At 43.2% G+C, this 18,660-nt stretch overlaps 1 protein-coding gene across 2 annotated transcripts in view; it reads left to right on the forward strand.

Moving 5' to 3' along the window:
- Positions 1–18,660, forward strand: part of MEGF10 (multiple EGF like domains 10) — a 114,066-nt gene that overhangs the window by 66,868 nt on the left and 28,538 nt on the right. For both annotated transcript variants that reach the window (XM_053407941.1, XM_053407940.1), the window contains exons 9-13: positions 3,612–3,824; positions 10,066–10,240; positions 12,409–12,529; positions 14,552–14,715; positions 16,057–16,159. In XM_053407941.1, coding sequence (XP_053263916.1) covers positions 3,612–3,824; positions 10,066–10,240; positions 12,409–12,529; positions 14,552–14,715; positions 16,057–16,159 — 776 coding nt within the window. The remainder of the gene's footprint in view (positions 1–3,611; positions 3,825–10,065; positions 10,241–12,408; positions 12,530–14,551; positions 14,716–16,056; positions 16,160–18,660) is intronic.

Here is an 18,660-nt window from a genome sequence, read left to right on the forward strand (position 1 = left end):
TTGTACCAGAGAGCTTTTAACTGAAGATGTTGTCAGTAAAATCTAGCAAGAGCTAACTGGGAAGAGCCCCAAAGAGATGAGCAAGATGCCATATTAAAAAACCAAAAAAACTAAAGGGGGAGAAAGGGATGCTGGAGGGGGCCCTGAATGATGGATAGCAGAAAGCAGGAACTCCATATAGTGGTGAGGGCTTGATTGAAGCTCTTTTTTTCCTAGCCAGCACACATTTTTAGGCCACCTCATTTTTGGGCACTTCAGTTGTGGCTCAAAAGAAGGATGTAAGAAAAGCCCTGCTAGATTAGACCAAGGACACAGATAGTCTTGCATCCTGTTTCCTACATTGGCCAACCAGATGCCAAGGGGAAGCCCACAAAAGCAGGAATTGAGCACAAAAACAGCAGCCTCTCCACATCTGTTCCCAAGCAACTGGCATTATATGCTTCCCCAAGGTTAACAAAACATGACTAACAAAACCAAAATGAAACGTCTGGAAAAAGAAATGTCCCCAAACTGATGAATGCAACAACAGAAATCTACTAAAGTGGTACCTCAGCTTACATACGCTTCAGGTTACACACTCCGCTAACCCAGAAATAGTGCTTCAGGTTAAGAACTTTGCTTCAGGATAAGAACAGAAATCGTGCTCAGGCGGCGTGGCAGCAGCAGGAGGCCCCATTAGCTAAAGTGGTGCTTCAGGTTAAGAACAGTTTCAGGTTAAGAACAGACCTCCGGAACGAATTAAATACTTAACCTGAGGTACCACTGTAGAAATATTCAAAACCCTTTTAGAAATATAAATAAACATGAAAAAGTAAAACTAACTTATTTTCCCCCAGCAAACAACCTTGTCAGATGCATGAAACTTAAGGTTATGTATACTCCCCTACCCCAGATACTGGAAGTGAACTTGTCAGGTTGCATCTCAGAGAAAGGTTTATTTTCACAGCCCCATTTGTGAAGGAGGATCTGGAAGCACCGTCCCTTATCCTCTCTCAGCTAACAGAGTTTTGGTCTTCTGTGTTCCCTGCTTTCTGTGTGACATACCATCAGGAATCACTGTCAGAACTGGAGGGGAGGAAAAATTCTGACAACTTCCCCAAGTGGGTTTATTTGCATCCTTGCCAAAGAAGGAACTTTGGCTCTGCTCCTTTTCATGTCAGTAGAACTTGTGCAAGAGAACTTCCCAATGGATTATTCCCTTTGCTACTATGTACTAAGAACTCCCTGTGCTCCCCATTTATGTTTCATCAAATCGTGCATACTGTCTGTGGTGTTTGAAAAGAATGTGTAGCAGCTGGCCTTAACCCTGGCCTCTTTTCCTAACCGTCAATTATCTCTGCATAACCATTTTTGTGTGTGTTGGAAGGAGCACAGAACATTGGTAGAAGCTTTCTTTCTTAGTTCTTGCTCCAACTGCCACAGGAAATAACACACTATGCAGGTTTATTCATTGTGGATTTGATCCTGAAGTGAAGTGAAGGCACTTGTGTTTCGAGGGTAAAATGACTTCTCGTATGATGGATCCTGTTGGGTTCTGTGTGGAAGAAAAATTTGGTTTAAAGTTGTGTCTTATATTTCACATGTCAGAATTGTGGTAGAATTTTGGGTTCTAAGAAACAAGCATCTAAAGAAAATTCCCCATTTCCTCTGAGGTATTATAAGTGCTGCAACTAGGGAGATAACATAATGGGGTGAACTCTCTCCCTCCGCGGTAGCTGGAAATAATTGGCTTAGAGCAGGTCAGACTACTTGGCCGTCTAGCTAAGTATTAACTACGACTAGCAGTAACTATCCAAGGTCTTAAGCAGAGGTCTTCTCCATTATATGCATCCTCATCCTTTTAAATGGAGATACCAGGTTTAAAACTGAGACTTTATGCTTGCCAGGTGGTATGTACTACCATAGATTCCAGCGTATAAGACGACTTTTTAACCCCGGAAAATCCTCTAAAAAGTTGGGGCTCGTCTTATACGCCAGGTATGGGTTTGCTGGGCAGCAGCAGTGGGCAGCGGGCTCCGCTCCGCACCAGGAGGAAGCCACCCAGCAAAGCCGGCTTATAAGACTGGGCGTATAAGTCAACCCCCCGCATTGGCAATTTGGGGGGGGGGTCGTCTTATATGCCCAGTCGCCTAATACGCCGGAATCTATGGTATATCACTGATGTGCGGTCCCTTTCTAGGAGCTTCCTTCAGCCAATCAGAAGCCGCACTTTGGTTTTTGAATGTTTTGGAAGTCGAACGGACTTCCAGAACGGATTCTGTTTGACTTCCAAGGTATGACTGTACTCATTTCAATGTTATTTGCTTCCAGCAAAAAAAAAAAAAAAATCCATTTGCAAATAATATGGAAATAAGTGCTAAGCTTGAGCTATATTCCGCTATAGTTCTGGAAGTGGTTTTTACATTTTGTGAACGCTCAAACATCATGTGGAGACTAACAGGGGAATGTCCTGAAAATGGAATAAACTGCAATGTGAATGCTGCGCTATTCTCTCTAGGTTGCACACGTGTTTCTGGTCTGAATGATCTATGGTAGCGATAGTGTTGCCTTGCAACAAATGGATTCTTCTAGCCCTAACCTGTATGAAATAATCTGATTGGGAAGAACAGAGGTGGAATACTGATAAGACTTAAATAGTATCAGAAAGTGACCACATGGGACTTCATGTGTGGCTATGCATCCCAATCTCTTTGAGAAACACACAGACACAAAACCTGCTAAGGTCTTGGAACTGACCTGTTTGGGCAGTTTTTCATATAAACCAGGCGAGTCGTCAGCTCTTCATAGCCTTGGGTGGGTGGGAGAAATCAACTAGAAGAAACATATACATTGTTCTAGTCAGTACATAGTCATTCTAAAGAAAAAGTAGCTGGCTGTTATTTGAGTGGCGGAGATCTAACAATAGTGGGATCGCTTCATACAAATGGGCTTTAAAAGATTAACCATTGATTTAAATAGAAACAACAATCTTTTAGCATTTATCCTAGTCTATTATTAAGTAGTCCTTTAGCAGAGATTTGCTTTCTTCCTCTTGACTGTTTATATCTGGTAAAGAACAGTTGTTGTTTTTCTCTGTTGGTATACTAAGGATTCCATTTCCATCCTTTGTGTTCATGTTATATCATCGAACCATTGACCTGAATCATTTTAAAGGTGTTTGCAGAGGGACCTGCTTCACTCCCTCCTCATTCACATAGAAGTTTTGTACACTAGAGAACCCATCTGGTAGTTCTTCAGCAATTATTTTCTCATATTGAGCATGTTTATATCCTTGTCCCTTTGCACCCAAATTTACTGTGTAAGTGAAAGCTTGGCTTGAAATTTTCTTCCTTTTATTTTTTAGAGCTGTGCATTCCTTTCACAGCCTCCTACACACTATACCTTTAAAGCCCCCCCCCCCAATAATTGCAGTTTGTTAAGGGTTACTGTGAATTGTAACTCCATGGGAGGTAAACTAGAATGCCCAGAATTCTTTGAGGTACAGAATTTACTTTGAATGTGCTTTAAAGGTACAGTGTGGATGCAGCTATTGCCATTGTGGAAGGTATTAGGAATGGAGATTCCAAATAGAACTTCAAAATATTTTAATATCTCCCCGACTTTCTCAACAGATGCCAAGATGAATGTCCAGTGGGAACCTTTGGAGTACAATGTGCAGAGACATGCCAATGCATGAATGGTGGAAAATGCTATCACATTAGTGGTGCATGCCTTTGTGAGCCAGGATACACAGGAGAACGCTGCGAAACAAGACTGTGCTCCGAAGGTGTCTATGGTCTCAAATGTGACAAAAAATGCCCCTGCTATTTGCCAAATACTCACAGGTAAGCTTCTAGAACTTTTGGCAGACATTCTTGTTCTATGCTGGTCCGGGCAACTTCAATTGGCCAAATATAGAGGGAGCTAGACTAAGGTCTTATAAGACTATAAGGAGGTTCTGTGGCTTCTCTGCAGTATTGAGATGGCATTCTTGGTAGCTAATAACCACAGCTCTGAAGCTCCTTGGTTTCTAGTCCAATGTGCCAGTACCTGGTTAGTTTTCCCATTCATTTCTCAGAAAAGAATAGTGAAGATTGCTTGTAAATAGAAAGTCTTGACTGCCTCTTCTAAGTACCAGTCATCTTGTGCTGCAGTTTTACCAGTTGTGGGCGATAGGTAGAATTAGTTAAGTGATTGAATCAGGTTGAAACTGGGAACAAATGAAAACTCTTCTGTGAGAGAGCAGAAGACAGCTGCTGTTTCAAAAAGGGTAAGGGAGCACAACTGTATGCACACAAGCCTGGGCATGCATGCAGTGGGGCTTGCTGCATTTAATCCAGTATTTAAGATGTATATACATTTTTAAGCAAGATTTCTGTGGCAAGCAGTCAGAGAGCTAATCCTTACATGGTGGAATCCATGGTTTTATCAGAGTTTATGGTTCAACTGTTGCACCAAGTGGCAGAGAAGCTTTAAAAGAAATGTTTTCACTTTTATGTGGCATCATGATCAGCAAGGATTATATATTTAAACATTGTGATTGCTTGATGTGTTCAGTAATTGATGTGGGAGCTGGTTACATTCCTTTCTCATTTTCATTAATATGACTTTTCACTGGTGTGCTTCCTGTTTTCCCATGTGCCATTTCCCCATGGGCAATAGGTAATGTAGTAACTACCAGGTTGAGCCAGTTAAATGAAGAAAGTTTTACCAAACCAATGCACCTTGCTTCTGTTAAAATCTGTATGTAGGAGCTATAATTAAGCTTTTAGAAGATTAACTAAAGTCTGCTATAAACATTTTACATTTTACATTGACAAGAATGTATGGCACAGCACTGTGTAGCATTTCTGATATTTCAAGGTTAATGCTTGATTCATGTTCAACACAGCTGTTCCTTCATTTATACCACTGGAAAGACAGCTTTGGTCAAGTCAAACTGCAGATGTTCAGATGTAAACAGAAGCATGTGACTATTTTTGAACATGTTTTTGACATTTCCTCTTTTCTGTGACAAATGGAATGGACTTAGAAATAATGTAGGCGTGGGAGCATCTGTTTGTTAATTCTACAGTTTACTTCAAAAGAGCAAACGGTTTAAGTTGGCAGTATAGGATGAAAGCAAAACATTTCAGTTATGCCTGAACATATCCAAAATATATTCACATGTCTCTTTAAAAAGTGTGTGTATTATTCAATAGCATAAAAACATTGGATTTCGCCATGGGATAGTCATACGTGGGTGGCGCTGTGGTCTAAACCACTGAGCTTCTTGGGCTTGCCAATCAGAAGGTTGGCGGTTCAAATCCCCACGACAGGGTGAGCTCCCATTGTTCTGTCCCAGCTCCTGCCAACCTAGCAGTTTGAAAGCACACCAGTGCAAGTAGATAAATAGGTATTGCTGCGGCAGGAAGGTAAACGCCGTTTCCGTGTGCTCAGGCTTCCATCACAGTGTCCCGTTGCACCAGTAGCAGTTTAGTCATGCTGGCTACATCACCCAGAAAGCTGTCTGGACAAACACCGGCTCCCTTGGCCTGAAAGTGAGATGAGTGCCGCAACCCCATAGCTGCCTTTGACTGAACCGTCCAGGGGTCCTATACCATTTCCCCCCTCAGCAATAGGCTCTACTTTGCCTCCTCCCAAAGAACTGGGGCATGGAGGCAAGTTTCAATGTACTGTATTGCCGACCTCTGCCATTCAGAGCTTTGACTTTCAAAACAGTGCAGCTGTGCCTTCATACCCTGTTTGTCTCAAAGGCATCTGGCTGGTCACTGGAAAGCAGGATGCTGGACCAGCTAAGCCTTTGGTCTGATCTGGCCATACCAGCAGAATGATACGCACCATCCCTAAGAGTATAGGCACAATGTATCTGGCATTTCTGCATAATTTGTCACTGGCAGTAAAATATTTGATTAATTGCAGATTTAGATACTAATTTGATGTCCTGCGTGCTAGCAGATTCCCTAAGATGTGAACTTAAGAGATAAGTAGGTGCCGCATTTCTTAACATCTGTGTGCACTGTGCATTGCCAATTAAACTAACTAAACACGAGCCATCAAAAGCTTCCAAAGTGTTTCTGCTTCCTATATTTTAATTACAAATTACAGAATACTAATTTTGGTGTCAATCAATATGTGCGCAGCTATGGCTTCCTAGCACACTGTGGCTGGGGAACAGGGCTACAGAATATCAATGTCACAGTTTGACTTCTACTTAAAGAAAAAGAGAGAAAATGAACGAAGAGGGATTTCTTATTCCCCAAAGACTTAAAGAAGAACAAATGGAGCTGTGCATATTCAGTGGGGCTTTCCTGGCTTCTACTGCTGCACCCGATGCATCTGCTCCTGAGAGTCAAGGGGCCCTCTGGAAAACTGTGGGATGAATCTCAAGGAATGTAGCGGGACTTGGGAATTTGCAGAATGCTGTTGAGGCCTTTGTTGTGCAAGAAGTGATAGGGGAAGCAGCCATAGTTCAGTGGTCAAGATCGGTATTATCTACACGGACAGACAGCAGCCCTTCAAGATTTCAGACTGGGGTCTCATCCAGCTCTACCTAGAGATGCCAAAGATTAAACCTGACACTTTCTGCATGCAGAGCAGATAATGTACAACTGGGCTACAGTCTTTCCCCTTTAGATACTTAGACGGCTAGCCTCACTTAGATTTGCTTTTACTGAGCTGCGATTCAAGCTATGCCCTCCGCCATCCTGGACAGACGATATAGCAAGTTACCATACAAAGACAGACTATGTATATGTGGGCAACCGCGGGGAAGACATCTTGCACTATTTACTATTTTGCCCACTATACATTGGACCCTGAAGGTGATTTCTCACCCTACTGTTGTCCGTACAGGAAAGATGCCTCTCCCCGTCAGAGAAGGTCCTATGGCTTCTTAGCGATGTAAACGCTTCAGTGACTCATAAAGTCACCCACTTTTTGCTTTGATGGCCAAAAAGATCGGAAAGAAGGCACTGGACAATATAGGTGTGAACTGTAAGGGAGACACAGAGATCTAAATGAAGGTAAAGGTAAAGGGACACCTGAACATTAGGTCCAGTCGTGACCAGCTCTGGGGTTGTGGCGCTCATCTCGCTTTATTGGCCGAGGGAGCCGGCGTACAGCTTCCGGGTCATGTGGCCAGCATGACTAAGCCGCTTCTGGTGAACCAGAGCAGCGCACGGAAACGCTGTTTACCTTCCTGCCAGAGCGGTACCTATTTATCTACTTGCACTTTGATGTGCTTTTGAACTGCTAGGTTGACAGGAGCAGGGACTGAGCAACGGGAGCTCACCCCGTCGCAGGGATTTGAACTGCCGACCTTCTGATCGGCATGTCCTAGTCTCTGTGGTTTAACCTACAGTGCCACTCGCGTTGCTTGTATTTCTTTTTAATTCAGATTTGTCGTGGCCAATGGCTAGTGTGATAAAGTTATTTAGATTGGGTCCTTATATGGAAACAGCCATCTTTTTACCCCTGAGACAATGTCCATGGGAGGGAACACATGTCATCATCTCCCCTCACTCCCAGGATTATTTGTCACCCCCAGGATCATTTGAAATGTGCACACCAGGAGCTGCAATTTCTCACTATGTGGAACGGCTATTAGCTCTTTAAGAAGGTTTTGTTTATTTTTTTAAAGCAGCATTTGGATATTGGGGATAGGAGCGCTCTTAAAGTTGGAGTACTCCTTGGAATGGAGCTGTCGTCTTGGGTTTTGAAAACAGGCTACATGCAGCACGCCTGTGTAGGTGAACACTTCGTACATGCCTCTTCTCATAAGGAGAACTGAGCACCATTGCAGCAAGCCCACTACCCATATCATTTTCTCTGTCCTTCTCAAATGGATAATAATAATAATAATAATAATAATAATAATAATTTTTGTGCCCCGCCCATCTTACTGGGCTGCCCCAACCACTCTGGGCAGCTTCCAGCATATATAAATACATAGTAAAACATCAAACATTGAAAACTTCCCTAAACAGGGCTGCCTTCAGATGTCTTCTAAAAGTCAGATAGTTGTTTATTTCCTTGACATCTGATGGGACGGTGTTCCACAAGGTGGGTGCCAGTACCGAGGAGGCCCTCTGCCTGGTTCCCTGTAGCTTCACTTCTCTCAGTAAGGGAACCACCAGAAAGCCCTTGGAGCTGGACCTCAGTGTCTGGGCTGAATGATAGGGGTGGAGATGCTCCTTCAGGTATGCTGGGCCGAGGCCGTTTAGAGCTTTAAAGGTCAGCACCAACACTTTGAATTGTGCTCAGAAACATACTGGGAGCAAATGTAGATCTTTCTCAGCTGACTTTCTCAAATGGAATATTATTATTATTATTATTATTATTATTATTATTATTATTATTATTATTATTATTATTATTGTCTCAGCTTCTGCTCCCATTCACCAGTCTAGCCAACGCACTCTGGATTAATTATGAACTGCCTTGAAAACCAAAGATTGAAAATTAGGATCAAATATTTCAAATAATCAAATAGTAACGAATAATCTCAGTCCGCTATTTTTCCCAAGGATTTCAGAAACATGTAACACATAATATATCAGCTAGAAAAAAATGTGCACATCCTGCTTTGTGCAGATTGGAGTTGAATGGAAAACTTACTTTATATGTGTGTGTGTGCTTTTATGCTTTTTGATTTACTCTCATAAGAAAGCCAGTGTCTTTTGGTGGTCACAGCATTTAGTAATAGTGATAAAGAACATCAAGCATTAAGGAAGTTATATTAAATGAGCAAGGAGTCTTACAGCGAGGATTTCCCCCACAAATCACTGAAGGAAGGCCATCTCCAGCCATAATTCATTTGATGTGTCTGGATTTTGGTACATCCTCCCCCTTCAGGATGCCTTGGGGAATATTACTTCAATCAGTGATCAGAGTCCATCTTTAAACAAGCTGTCTATTGTAAACATAATTGATCTGGATATTAAGGCTTCCCTTTGGTGAGCGTTAAGCTGAGTGCTTTGTCTGCCAGAGAACCACAGAGCACCCCTTTGTGTCCACTTTCCCGGCACATATATCTTAGCGCAGCTGATGGTGTCCATTTGTTACAAGACAACAGCTGTGTGGCTGTTACTGAATGAAGCTGCTATTGAATGGAGCTGCTGTTTTCAGGTAAAGACAGCTGGTCTTTCACCAGGTATGGAAACCACAGGCTATCCATATTCTCCAAGGTTGTAAAAGTGCCCCGACCTTTCTTCTGTAAAAGTGATTTGGCGTCATTTCAAGGAAGGAAATCTGTTGCAGGCCAGCACACCACTTTAAGCGAGGGGAAGCATATATAGGTTTCTTACTCAGGGCCAAACTACACATGAGTTAAATGCATATTTGCACAGGATTTATTTATTTTTTAAATTCAAATTCACAGCATCAGCTGTGAGGGCAGGTATTATGGCAAGTACAGCAGACATGGAAACAATTTAACCCTTTCTTCCACTGCTGTAGGAATCCCTGCTCTGAAGCTCGTATTTGCTTTGGGATGAAATTCCACACTGCACATTAAATGCAACAATGCCTTTTAATGCCATATCTTTAGTTTTAACTCACAAAGAAGCTCATGGATGTATCATAAAGGAGCACTAAGTTTCAATATGGTCTTCATAATAAAGCAGAATGCAGATTACGAACATGAGTTTAGTGGTAGTCAGTTTGTGGGAGTAGGTGGGTGAGTTGCACCCTAATGAGCCATCAGTGAAACACAGAGGTTTTTACACTTCATTTGAAAGGATATTATGGTTGTTTATTTGGATTACTTTTGTCACAGCCCACCCCAGAAATTAATTCTAACCATACCCATGTGACAGGAAATTTTCCACAATACAAAAGGAATGTTTTTAATTATTTAAGATACGAAATAAATAGAAGTCCGTTTTACTATTACATAGGTAACATAATATTACAGCGTGTGTTCCTGTATCCCCACCCACTCCAATGCATGCATTTTCATTTTATTTTTAAAGCCCTCTGTGTGAAATCCTTTTATAATGTGTCTGTAAGAGTATTTTGCTGCATTGGATTCTTGGTGTCATATTTAACTCCAAATGTTTTATTCCTTTCATGCCTTGGTCACAGCTGTCATCCTATGTCTGGAGAATGTTCCTGCAAGCCAGGCCGGTCTGGACTCTACTGTAATGAGACATGTTCCCCGGGATTCTATGGAGAATCTTGTCAACAGATCTGCAGTTGCCAAAATGGTGCTGACTGTGACAGTGTGACTGGAAAATGCATCTGTGCCCCAGGATTTAAGGTACACGATTTCGATTGTCATTGACTATTTCTCATTGGCTGTCTCAGCAGCTATCAGTCCTTTGGACACAGTGACTGCATTTTCCTGACGCTTCCTACTTGATAATTTTTATGTATTATGTGATCTGTCAAATGTCATAAAGGCCACTTCTGAGAATCTAGTGGAAGTCTAACGTCCATTTCCACATTAATTGCCTTCAGGAAAAAAATAAAATCTGTTTACAATCTCATTAACCCGAAAAATGGTTGGATGAAAGAAATTTGGGGTACAGGTCTTTCTTGCCATTTTCATGTCTGAATCATGGGGGAACAGAAGAACATAAAGGGTGCCAGCGTGTCACACCACACTCATCGGTGTGAATGAAATTTAGTGTGCCACGGAATGTTAGAAATCAAGACAGAAGCAGTAGGTAGCATTGTAACCAGGAAAACTAACAAAATATCCGCCACCTCTGAATGTGTCCACTGAGTTGCTTGTAGTGATAACACACTTTTTCCCCCTCCAAAAATGAAGGGGAAATGTGTGTGCGTCCTATGGAGCGAATGCAGGCTCCTTGGCTTCAGCGATAGCAATGGGAAGCCTCCGAAGCGCAGAGGGAGCGCTCCCTCAGCGCTCCGGAGGCTTCGCGTTGCTTTCACTGAAGCCTGGAGAGCTCTCCAGGCTTCAGGCAGCTATCCGCAAGCCTTCGGAGCGCAGCAGGAGTTCCCCCCGCACTCCGAAGGTTTGCGGATTGCAGCCTGAAGCCCGGAGAGCGCAGCGCCAACTCCCGCTGCACTCCCTGGGCTTCAGGCAGCTATCTGCAAGCTCCGGGAGCGGCGGCAAGGCTGCGCGCAACCTTGCCGCCGCTCCTGGACCTGTTCTGGGGGCTGGGGTCAGGGGAAGCTCGGGCTTCCCCCACCCCAGCCCCACGGCTAAAAACGAAGCCAAGACAGCAAGCGGGATCCATCCCGCTTGCTGTCTTGGCTTTTGCCAAAGCCGCGCGCAGCCTCTCCTGGCTGGAGAGAGATTTTTTTTTCTTTATTTCCCCCCCTAAAAACTAGGTGCGCCCTATAGTCTGGTGCGCCCTATGGAGTGAAAACTACGGTACCTGGCTGGCAGGGCCTGTGGAAAAGAATCAGGGAAAACTATGGGAAGTTCTGATCCAGGGATTTAAGTGACAGTGTGTAATTCTCATTATAAATTGAATTATTGGTGTAAACCTGACATCTAATGTAGCAACCAATCACCTGTGTTTATATAAAAATGTAATGCTCATAATACAATCTTAAAAGCAATGATACTTTTTCTTGTCAAAAAGTTCTGTTATACTTTTTGCTGTTCTTCTTTTCCACCTATTTCTACTTCCACCTATTTCTATTGTATGCCTTTACTTGCCTCTGCTTATAGTAGAAGTAACAGGAATAAGGGTGAATTGTGAAATGATGCATTATCTTTCATGCCAACTAATATGAATTTAGTATCTTTTATTAGGGTGATGTCGCAGTCTAGCAGGTTTGGCTTCCGCTATTAAATTTCCTTTGTGTCAAAAAGAAATAGCAACAACTGGATGTATAAGCTAAGCCCCTTAGCTAACTTGCCAGAGCTTAAGTAGGGGGACATAACACTCAGATGTGCATATGAATTTCCATGAAATTGAAAGCAGTAGGCACCACATGCACTTGGGTGCACATTATTCTGTGCATCAAATTTTCACCTGCAGTTCCTAAGAGCTAGGGCATCTGAGACACTCTGCAGAGTTTCTGCATATCATGACAGAAAAGAGGAAAACACTGTGGAAATGCAAATTTTACACATTCTTATTTATTATAGATTATGCACTTCCTAATATTTGCACAATTTCAGAGTGAGCAAATGGATATCTGGAATGCACTAAGAGACTTTCATATATTATATTCTTCCTGCCTGGGGATAATCTCAGTAAGAAAATATGTTTATGTTGCATGTTTGTTTGTTTGCTGTGAATATGTTATGTGCAACCAGTCAGTAGGTGCAGATTATCTCTTGCGCAGAGATGTAGGACAATGCATATGAAGATATATGCTCTGCATTAAAATTCAATAATGGCAATTATTCATTCAGAGACTGCTTGTGTAGTCATTGAAATCAAAAGGCCAACAACTTTCCTTTCAATTGCAATATGGCTTTTCTTTTTGTCAACCGTGTTTTAGGGTTCTGATTGCTCTATTCCTTGCCTTCTGGGAACATATGGAGTAAAATGTTCCTCAACATGCAACTGCAAAAATGAGGCCATCTGTTCCCCTGTGGATGGTTCTTGTACCTGCAAAGCAGGTAGGATAAATAATGTACTACTTGTAATACGGGAGTCATATGAAACATTAATTTATTTTTTTAAGGCAAGAAGTGGGACATGGATCACTTACTAACTTACTAACTGGATGTTGAGGCAAAGGGCTGCTGAGACCTTCTAATGTTACCAGAGGTGTTAAATATAAGCAAAACTGCAAAATGAAAAAGTAAGAATGGAATCCCCCTCCCCTCTTCTGTGGTTTCTAAGCACTGCTCATGCAACCAAGCTCTTCTCAAAATCTCAACAAATTTGATCCTACTATTCTGCAGTCCTGAGGAGTTGAGACAATCAAATGGAGCACAAATACATGATTTTCAAATAATGTTTGGGGATGCTAGCATCATCTCAGAAAGGACCTAAATGTCCAACATAACAAATAAGCAAATGGAAAAGAGCTATAAGATAACAATTGTAACCAGCCCTTGACTATAGGAAATGCATTTTTATTTATTGTTAAGTGCACAGTGGCCTGCGCCAACAAAATGCCTTTCCTAAACAGCTAATTGTGCAGCTAGGGACTCTGGTCATGAGACAAATTCATCACAGAACATGTGTTTTGAACAACATATTGATTAGATTCAGCACAGAGTTATTTTTCTTCCCCTTGCTGTAAGTGAAGTATAAAATTAGGAATCCTGTTTGTGTCACTATTGATTACACAGAATTGCATTTATTTTTAATTTTAACTAGACTGGGCATCTCAACCACATTTCCTATGCTTTTATGGACCAAAATGCCCACAAGTATCAGCTTAAAACTAATTGTTCTTGGATAGCTCAGATCCTTTTTAACAAAGGCTCCTTTCCCTTCAGCTCTTATATATTTGTATCTTACTTTCACATACAATATTTAGGGAAAGGTAGTGATAATCCCTACTGGGTAATTTCTAACATCTTTCCCAACACAAATGGTTAAAAAAAAAAAGCTGTGTGTTATGCTAAAATTCTCAGTCAAAACTGTATCTTCACATCAGAAGTCTATCTGGCCCTCAGGACTCTCCCTAAACTGGCCTGAACCTGCCATGTTACTGCATAGTGACCTTTCCAGCAGTTCACTTTTGATAGTAGCAAAGCTCAGCTCCTATCCATGTCCATTTGGCATCTTAATGTTCCTAAAATGTAAGCCAGCCCCCACCCCCCGGGCTGGATAGGTGTGCGGGTGTCTGATTTCGCATGACTAGAAAGTAACCTATTGTACAGAGTCACATTTATTGCTCTGTCTGCTTTTGCCTCTCAGACATGCAGTCTCCAGACATGTAGTCCCCAGAAAGTTGTTCATAAGGGAATTTGGCCCTCCCTTATCTATAGGCCAGGGGTGGTGCTGAGGGTTAAACCACAGGGCCTAGGACTTGCCAATCAGAAGGTCGGCGATTCAGGCCCCGCGATGGGGTGAGCTCCCGTTGCTCGGTCCCTGCTCCTGCCAACCTAGAAGTTCGAAAGCACGTCAAAGTGCAAGTAGAAAAAGTAAGTGTACCACTCCGATGGGAAGGTAAACGGCGTTTCCGTGCGCTGCTTAGTCATGCTGGCCACATGACCTGGAAGCTGTACGCCAGCTCCCTCGGCCAATAAAGTGAGATGAGCGCCGCAACCCCAGAGTCGGCCACGACTGAACCTAATGGTCAGGGGTCCCTTTACCTTTACCTATCTATAGGCCAGAACATTGCATTACAGGTAAATTAAAATGGTGGGAAACCACCATGGATAGGCGTTCAGCTTGGCTCTGATTCAGTTATGGCACTGCTGCCCACCATCCACTAAAATCCCACCCAGGAAGTCAGCAGGCAGGGTGGTGAGTGGCACTGTTGGTGCCACTGCAAAGACAGCAGTATATAAGAAGAAGGGGAAAAAGACAGTTGTGGCCATCTTTCAGACAGGGAGCCCATTGATTGCGCGGCACTAAGCATCCTCTGAAATCTGACATTGATTGTTGGAAGAAACAGGCAGGAAGAATTTGAAAATTAGAACTCTCTACTGAAAAGAGGTGTTTTGTTTCCATTGTGGTAGGATGGCATGGAGTTGACTGTTCTATAAACTGCCCTAGTGGGACGTGGGGTCTTGGCTGCAATTTAACATGCCAGTGCCTTAACGGAGGGGCATGCAATACTCTGGATGGAACTTGCACCTGTGCTCCAGGATGGAGAGGAGAAAAATGTGAATACCCTTGCCAGGTAATTAAACACATTCCACTAAAAGGTGGGGTTGGTGAGTTTCAATATTCATAGAAATGTTTAAACTGTCCTGCTAAATTTAAGATGTTACACTGTTTAAAGGGGTGTATGGAGTGCTAGGGGAGAGGGTAATACCTCTGGTGAGAGACATGTTGTCTTCCTTCTGGGGTAGTTTTGTCCACCTTTGGTCCCCACCCTACACTCTGCTCTCACCTGTGGTTCCTAAAAGCTGTCAGCATGCAACAGAGGCCGCACCCTGGGAAACAGCTTTGACTGGCCGGCTAAACCAGGTGAGGGTAGCCAATGGGTCTTAAACCCTCAGTGAATTAAGGATTTCCTGTGCATTCAAAGACAGGCTCCAACAGATTGAGTGGACGAGACCAATAGCGGAGCCAATGGTCAAGAAGGTGGTTTCTGCTTGTGCTGTAGAGGGAAGTGAGGGGCAGGTGGGGCTCATCAACCTGGAATGGTAGCCCATCTAGGAGAAGGAAAAGTCTGATCCTGAGCTGCCTTGTGGGGTATCTTCAGGAAAACAAAAGGCTAAGGAGTAAACTCTATACAAATCTGGAGTGGAGTCCCTAAAATGGTCAAATGGCGGCTTGTATGCTCCCTTCTGGCTCCTCCTGCAGCCAAGCTGGTGACAGACGTATTGCTCTGCTTTCCTTTAGACCACATCAGTAAGGCCAAAAGTGGGGTCTGGTTGTCTTGACAGCCCAGGACCTCCGTACACACTCCATCTAGTGTGGGCGAACTGGTTGCACTCCCCTAAGTCCGCCTCTGAATTATAGCTGTTCTTACAACGGTTAATCTTTGGTGGCAAAGATTAACCTGTAGCTAGATAATCCAGTCAACAACTCACACCTCTTTTCATTTCTTTTAAATCTACCCATGGTGTTAGTGTGCACTTGTATGAATGAGAGAGCAATTGGATCAGAACCCCACGCTGTTTCCCCTGATCAAAATCCCCCCTTCCGAGCTGCTTTAAGGCCCGTTAGGGCAAAAACATAAGAACATAGGAAGCTCCCTTATGCTGAGGCAGACCATTGCTCCATCTAGCTCAGTAATGTCAGTGCTGACTAGCACCATCTCTCTGTGGTTTCAGACAGTGGACATTCCTAACCCCACCTGGAGAGTCTGAGGATTGAGCCTTAGACCTTTTGCATCCAAAGCAATTGCTCTGCCACTGAGTGATGTCCTTTCCCTGTACAAATATATGGAAATCAGCCAGGAATTGCTTGTTATCCCATCACTTGGAGCCCTGAAATTTGAAGCTCTAAACCACTTGCATCTAAAATTTACTGTTTACATTCAGCATTATTTTGTCTTCTTTTTTTCTGACAGGATGGCACATACGGGTTGGACTGTTCAGAGCGCTGTGACTGCAGCCATGCAGATGGCTGCCATCCCACTACTGGCTATTGTCGCTGCCTCCCAGGATGGTCAGGTACATTTAAAATGAGTGGGGCAATAGTACATCCAAAGTATGGTAGGGTTTTACCATTGTTCTCTAAATCAGGGGTGGGGAACCTTTGGCCCTCCAGGTGTTGCTGAGTGGCATCTCCCAGCATCCCTGTCCATTGACCATGTTTGCTGGGGCTGATGGGACTTGTAGTCTAGAGCATCTGGAGGGCCAAAGGTTACCTAACCATGCTGTAAATGGATAAGATCTAGATCCGTTTATTCAATGGACAACAACTATTGCCTGCGCATAACAAGTATAAGAACCAAATGACACAAAATGTTGGAAATGGTTTGAAACCAGCATACTTAACCAAGACAGTTATATTTGGGGGGGAAATTGAGTCACGGGTCTCCAATCCAAAATAGGTTTCCCATCTTGATCAGGAGCTCATGCCAGTTTTTAAAATAAAAAATTGCCACCTCCCTGTTTGCTCCAAAAGTAAAACAGTATCTTAGGGGGCAAAATGAAACCAGGAGGGAGTGACTTTCAGTACAAAAGGGGTACTTTCTCTCTCCTTTGCCTCTTTCAAGTAAGGTAGCTGTAGGACAGACTGCATCTGCTGAGGACCTGGATAGGCAATCACCTGGGGATTCTATGTATGCCACTCTTGAGTTACATGAGGAAAGAAAACCATGATATAAATGTACTAAATATACATAAATAATCCTGTTCATGGAGCACAAGGATTCTACTCCTTTTCCGTAATGGCAGATAATCTCATGGTTATTCCAGGAACTGAATGTTACGGGAAGATCACTTCCTGGTGAGTTGGTGGCTGGCACTAACTGTTTCCCTCTACAGCAGTGGGGGGGGGGGCTATTATAATGGTCCACTCTTAGAGGTTGATAGAATCTGATGGGAGTCTCTGAGACCCGTCAATGAGTTTTCCCTTGGCATGGTTCCTGTCAGGAGCCATGAGACAGTTTAGTAGTGAGAACTGATGAGCAAGGCAGGACCAAAGAACAAGCCAGGAATCAGGACCAAAGAACAGCTGGGAATACTGGAAGACACCATTGCTCAGGAAGACCTACTTACCTTAGCAAGACTCAGCTAGAAAAGGAAGTCCTTTATACTCCTTCCTGCCCACTGCCCAGAAAGATCCACTTTGGATGGGCATAGTTAGCCCAGAAGGGTTTTCACTGAGAAGACGGCTGGCTGCAGTTCACTGGCTCTTGACATGGGGCGTCCATTCAGCTCCCTGGTTTACCAAGAACTTAGGGGCAATTAAGCAGATAGGGATATGGCTTGAATGCAAGTAATAGAAAATGTGGTGTGAACCTACCCAGACCCTGAGATTATCTTCTGAAGCCCTTCTTTGTGTTCACGAGAGGTCCAGAGGGTGGCAACACAAGAACAGGGCCTTCTCTGCAGTGGCTCCCCATCTGTGGAATGTTCTCCCCAAGGAAGTTCACCTGGTGCCTTCATTATACACCTTTAGGTGCTAGGCGGAAATCTTCCTCTTTAACCAGGCCTTTAGCTAATTGATATCCGATGCCCTTCTATATGTGTTGTGGGAAGGAGGATTATTAGGTTGCTTCTGTTTTTATTTTTATGGTGCATTTTGTGTTTTTTATATTGTAATTTTATGCTGTGAACCACCCTTAGATCTACGGGTATAGGGCGGTATGCAAATTTTAATAATATCTCGTCTTTGAATCTCTCTGGTGCTAGTCATATGCTCTAAATTGGGTGAGGAACGTGTGGCCCTCCAAATGTCGCACTACAGCTTCCATAATCCCTTACCACTGGGGCTATGGTAAAGGATGACAAGAACTGAAGTCCAACAACAATTGGCAAGTTCCCCATCTCTGTCCTGACCCCGTACACCAGACTTGGCTCTCAGCAAGCCGGTGTGGATTTGAGGGTTGGGATTTTATGTCCTCACTGAACAATTCCACCTCTTCCGAAAGCAGCCACGTTGATGTCGTGCTTCAAAGTATGTCTGTAAGATCAGCAAATCTGGACTCTGTTTGACAAGGATTTTCCATTAAACCGTTATGAAAAGCACAGGTTTTTGTGGAAAGAGTTGAAGCATTTTACAGGTCATGGCACATTATTTTTTGCTGTGCTGTGACATTTTGTGGAAAATGTCAGGGCTTGCTGATAACTTTGGTGCAAGAGCACTTAAAAACTTATGTTAGGTCTCCAGTTATGAAGTTTTACTAGTGTACTATGAGGCATTATAAACACTGGTAGCATAGCAGACTGTAATACTGATTTATGGATTAGTCCTGTCTGTTTTAAGGCAGCAAATTAGACTGTGGACTCTATGTTTGTCTACTGTAAGATTTTTGTTTTTGTTTAGCACAGCACTGTTTTGCATCCTGATTGAGAGACCTGATAAAAGCATGTGCCCTTACCACTAGTGCTGAAGTAGATACACAACAGCAAGCTGCTGGACCACCAATCCAATACTTAGCCCCCCCCCTTCCAATTCATGTGCAAGCAGTGCACCTTTTTCATGTTGTTTGTGTTTGGGGACA

Source organism: Podarcis raffonei, chromosome 11 (genome assembly GCF_027172205.1).
Source record: "Podarcis raffonei isolate rPodRaf1 chromosome 11, rPodRaf1.pri, whole genome shotgun sequence".
Classification (NCBI taxonomy): Eukaryota; Metazoa; Chordata; class Lepidosauria; order Squamata; family Lacertidae; genus Podarcis; species Podarcis raffonei.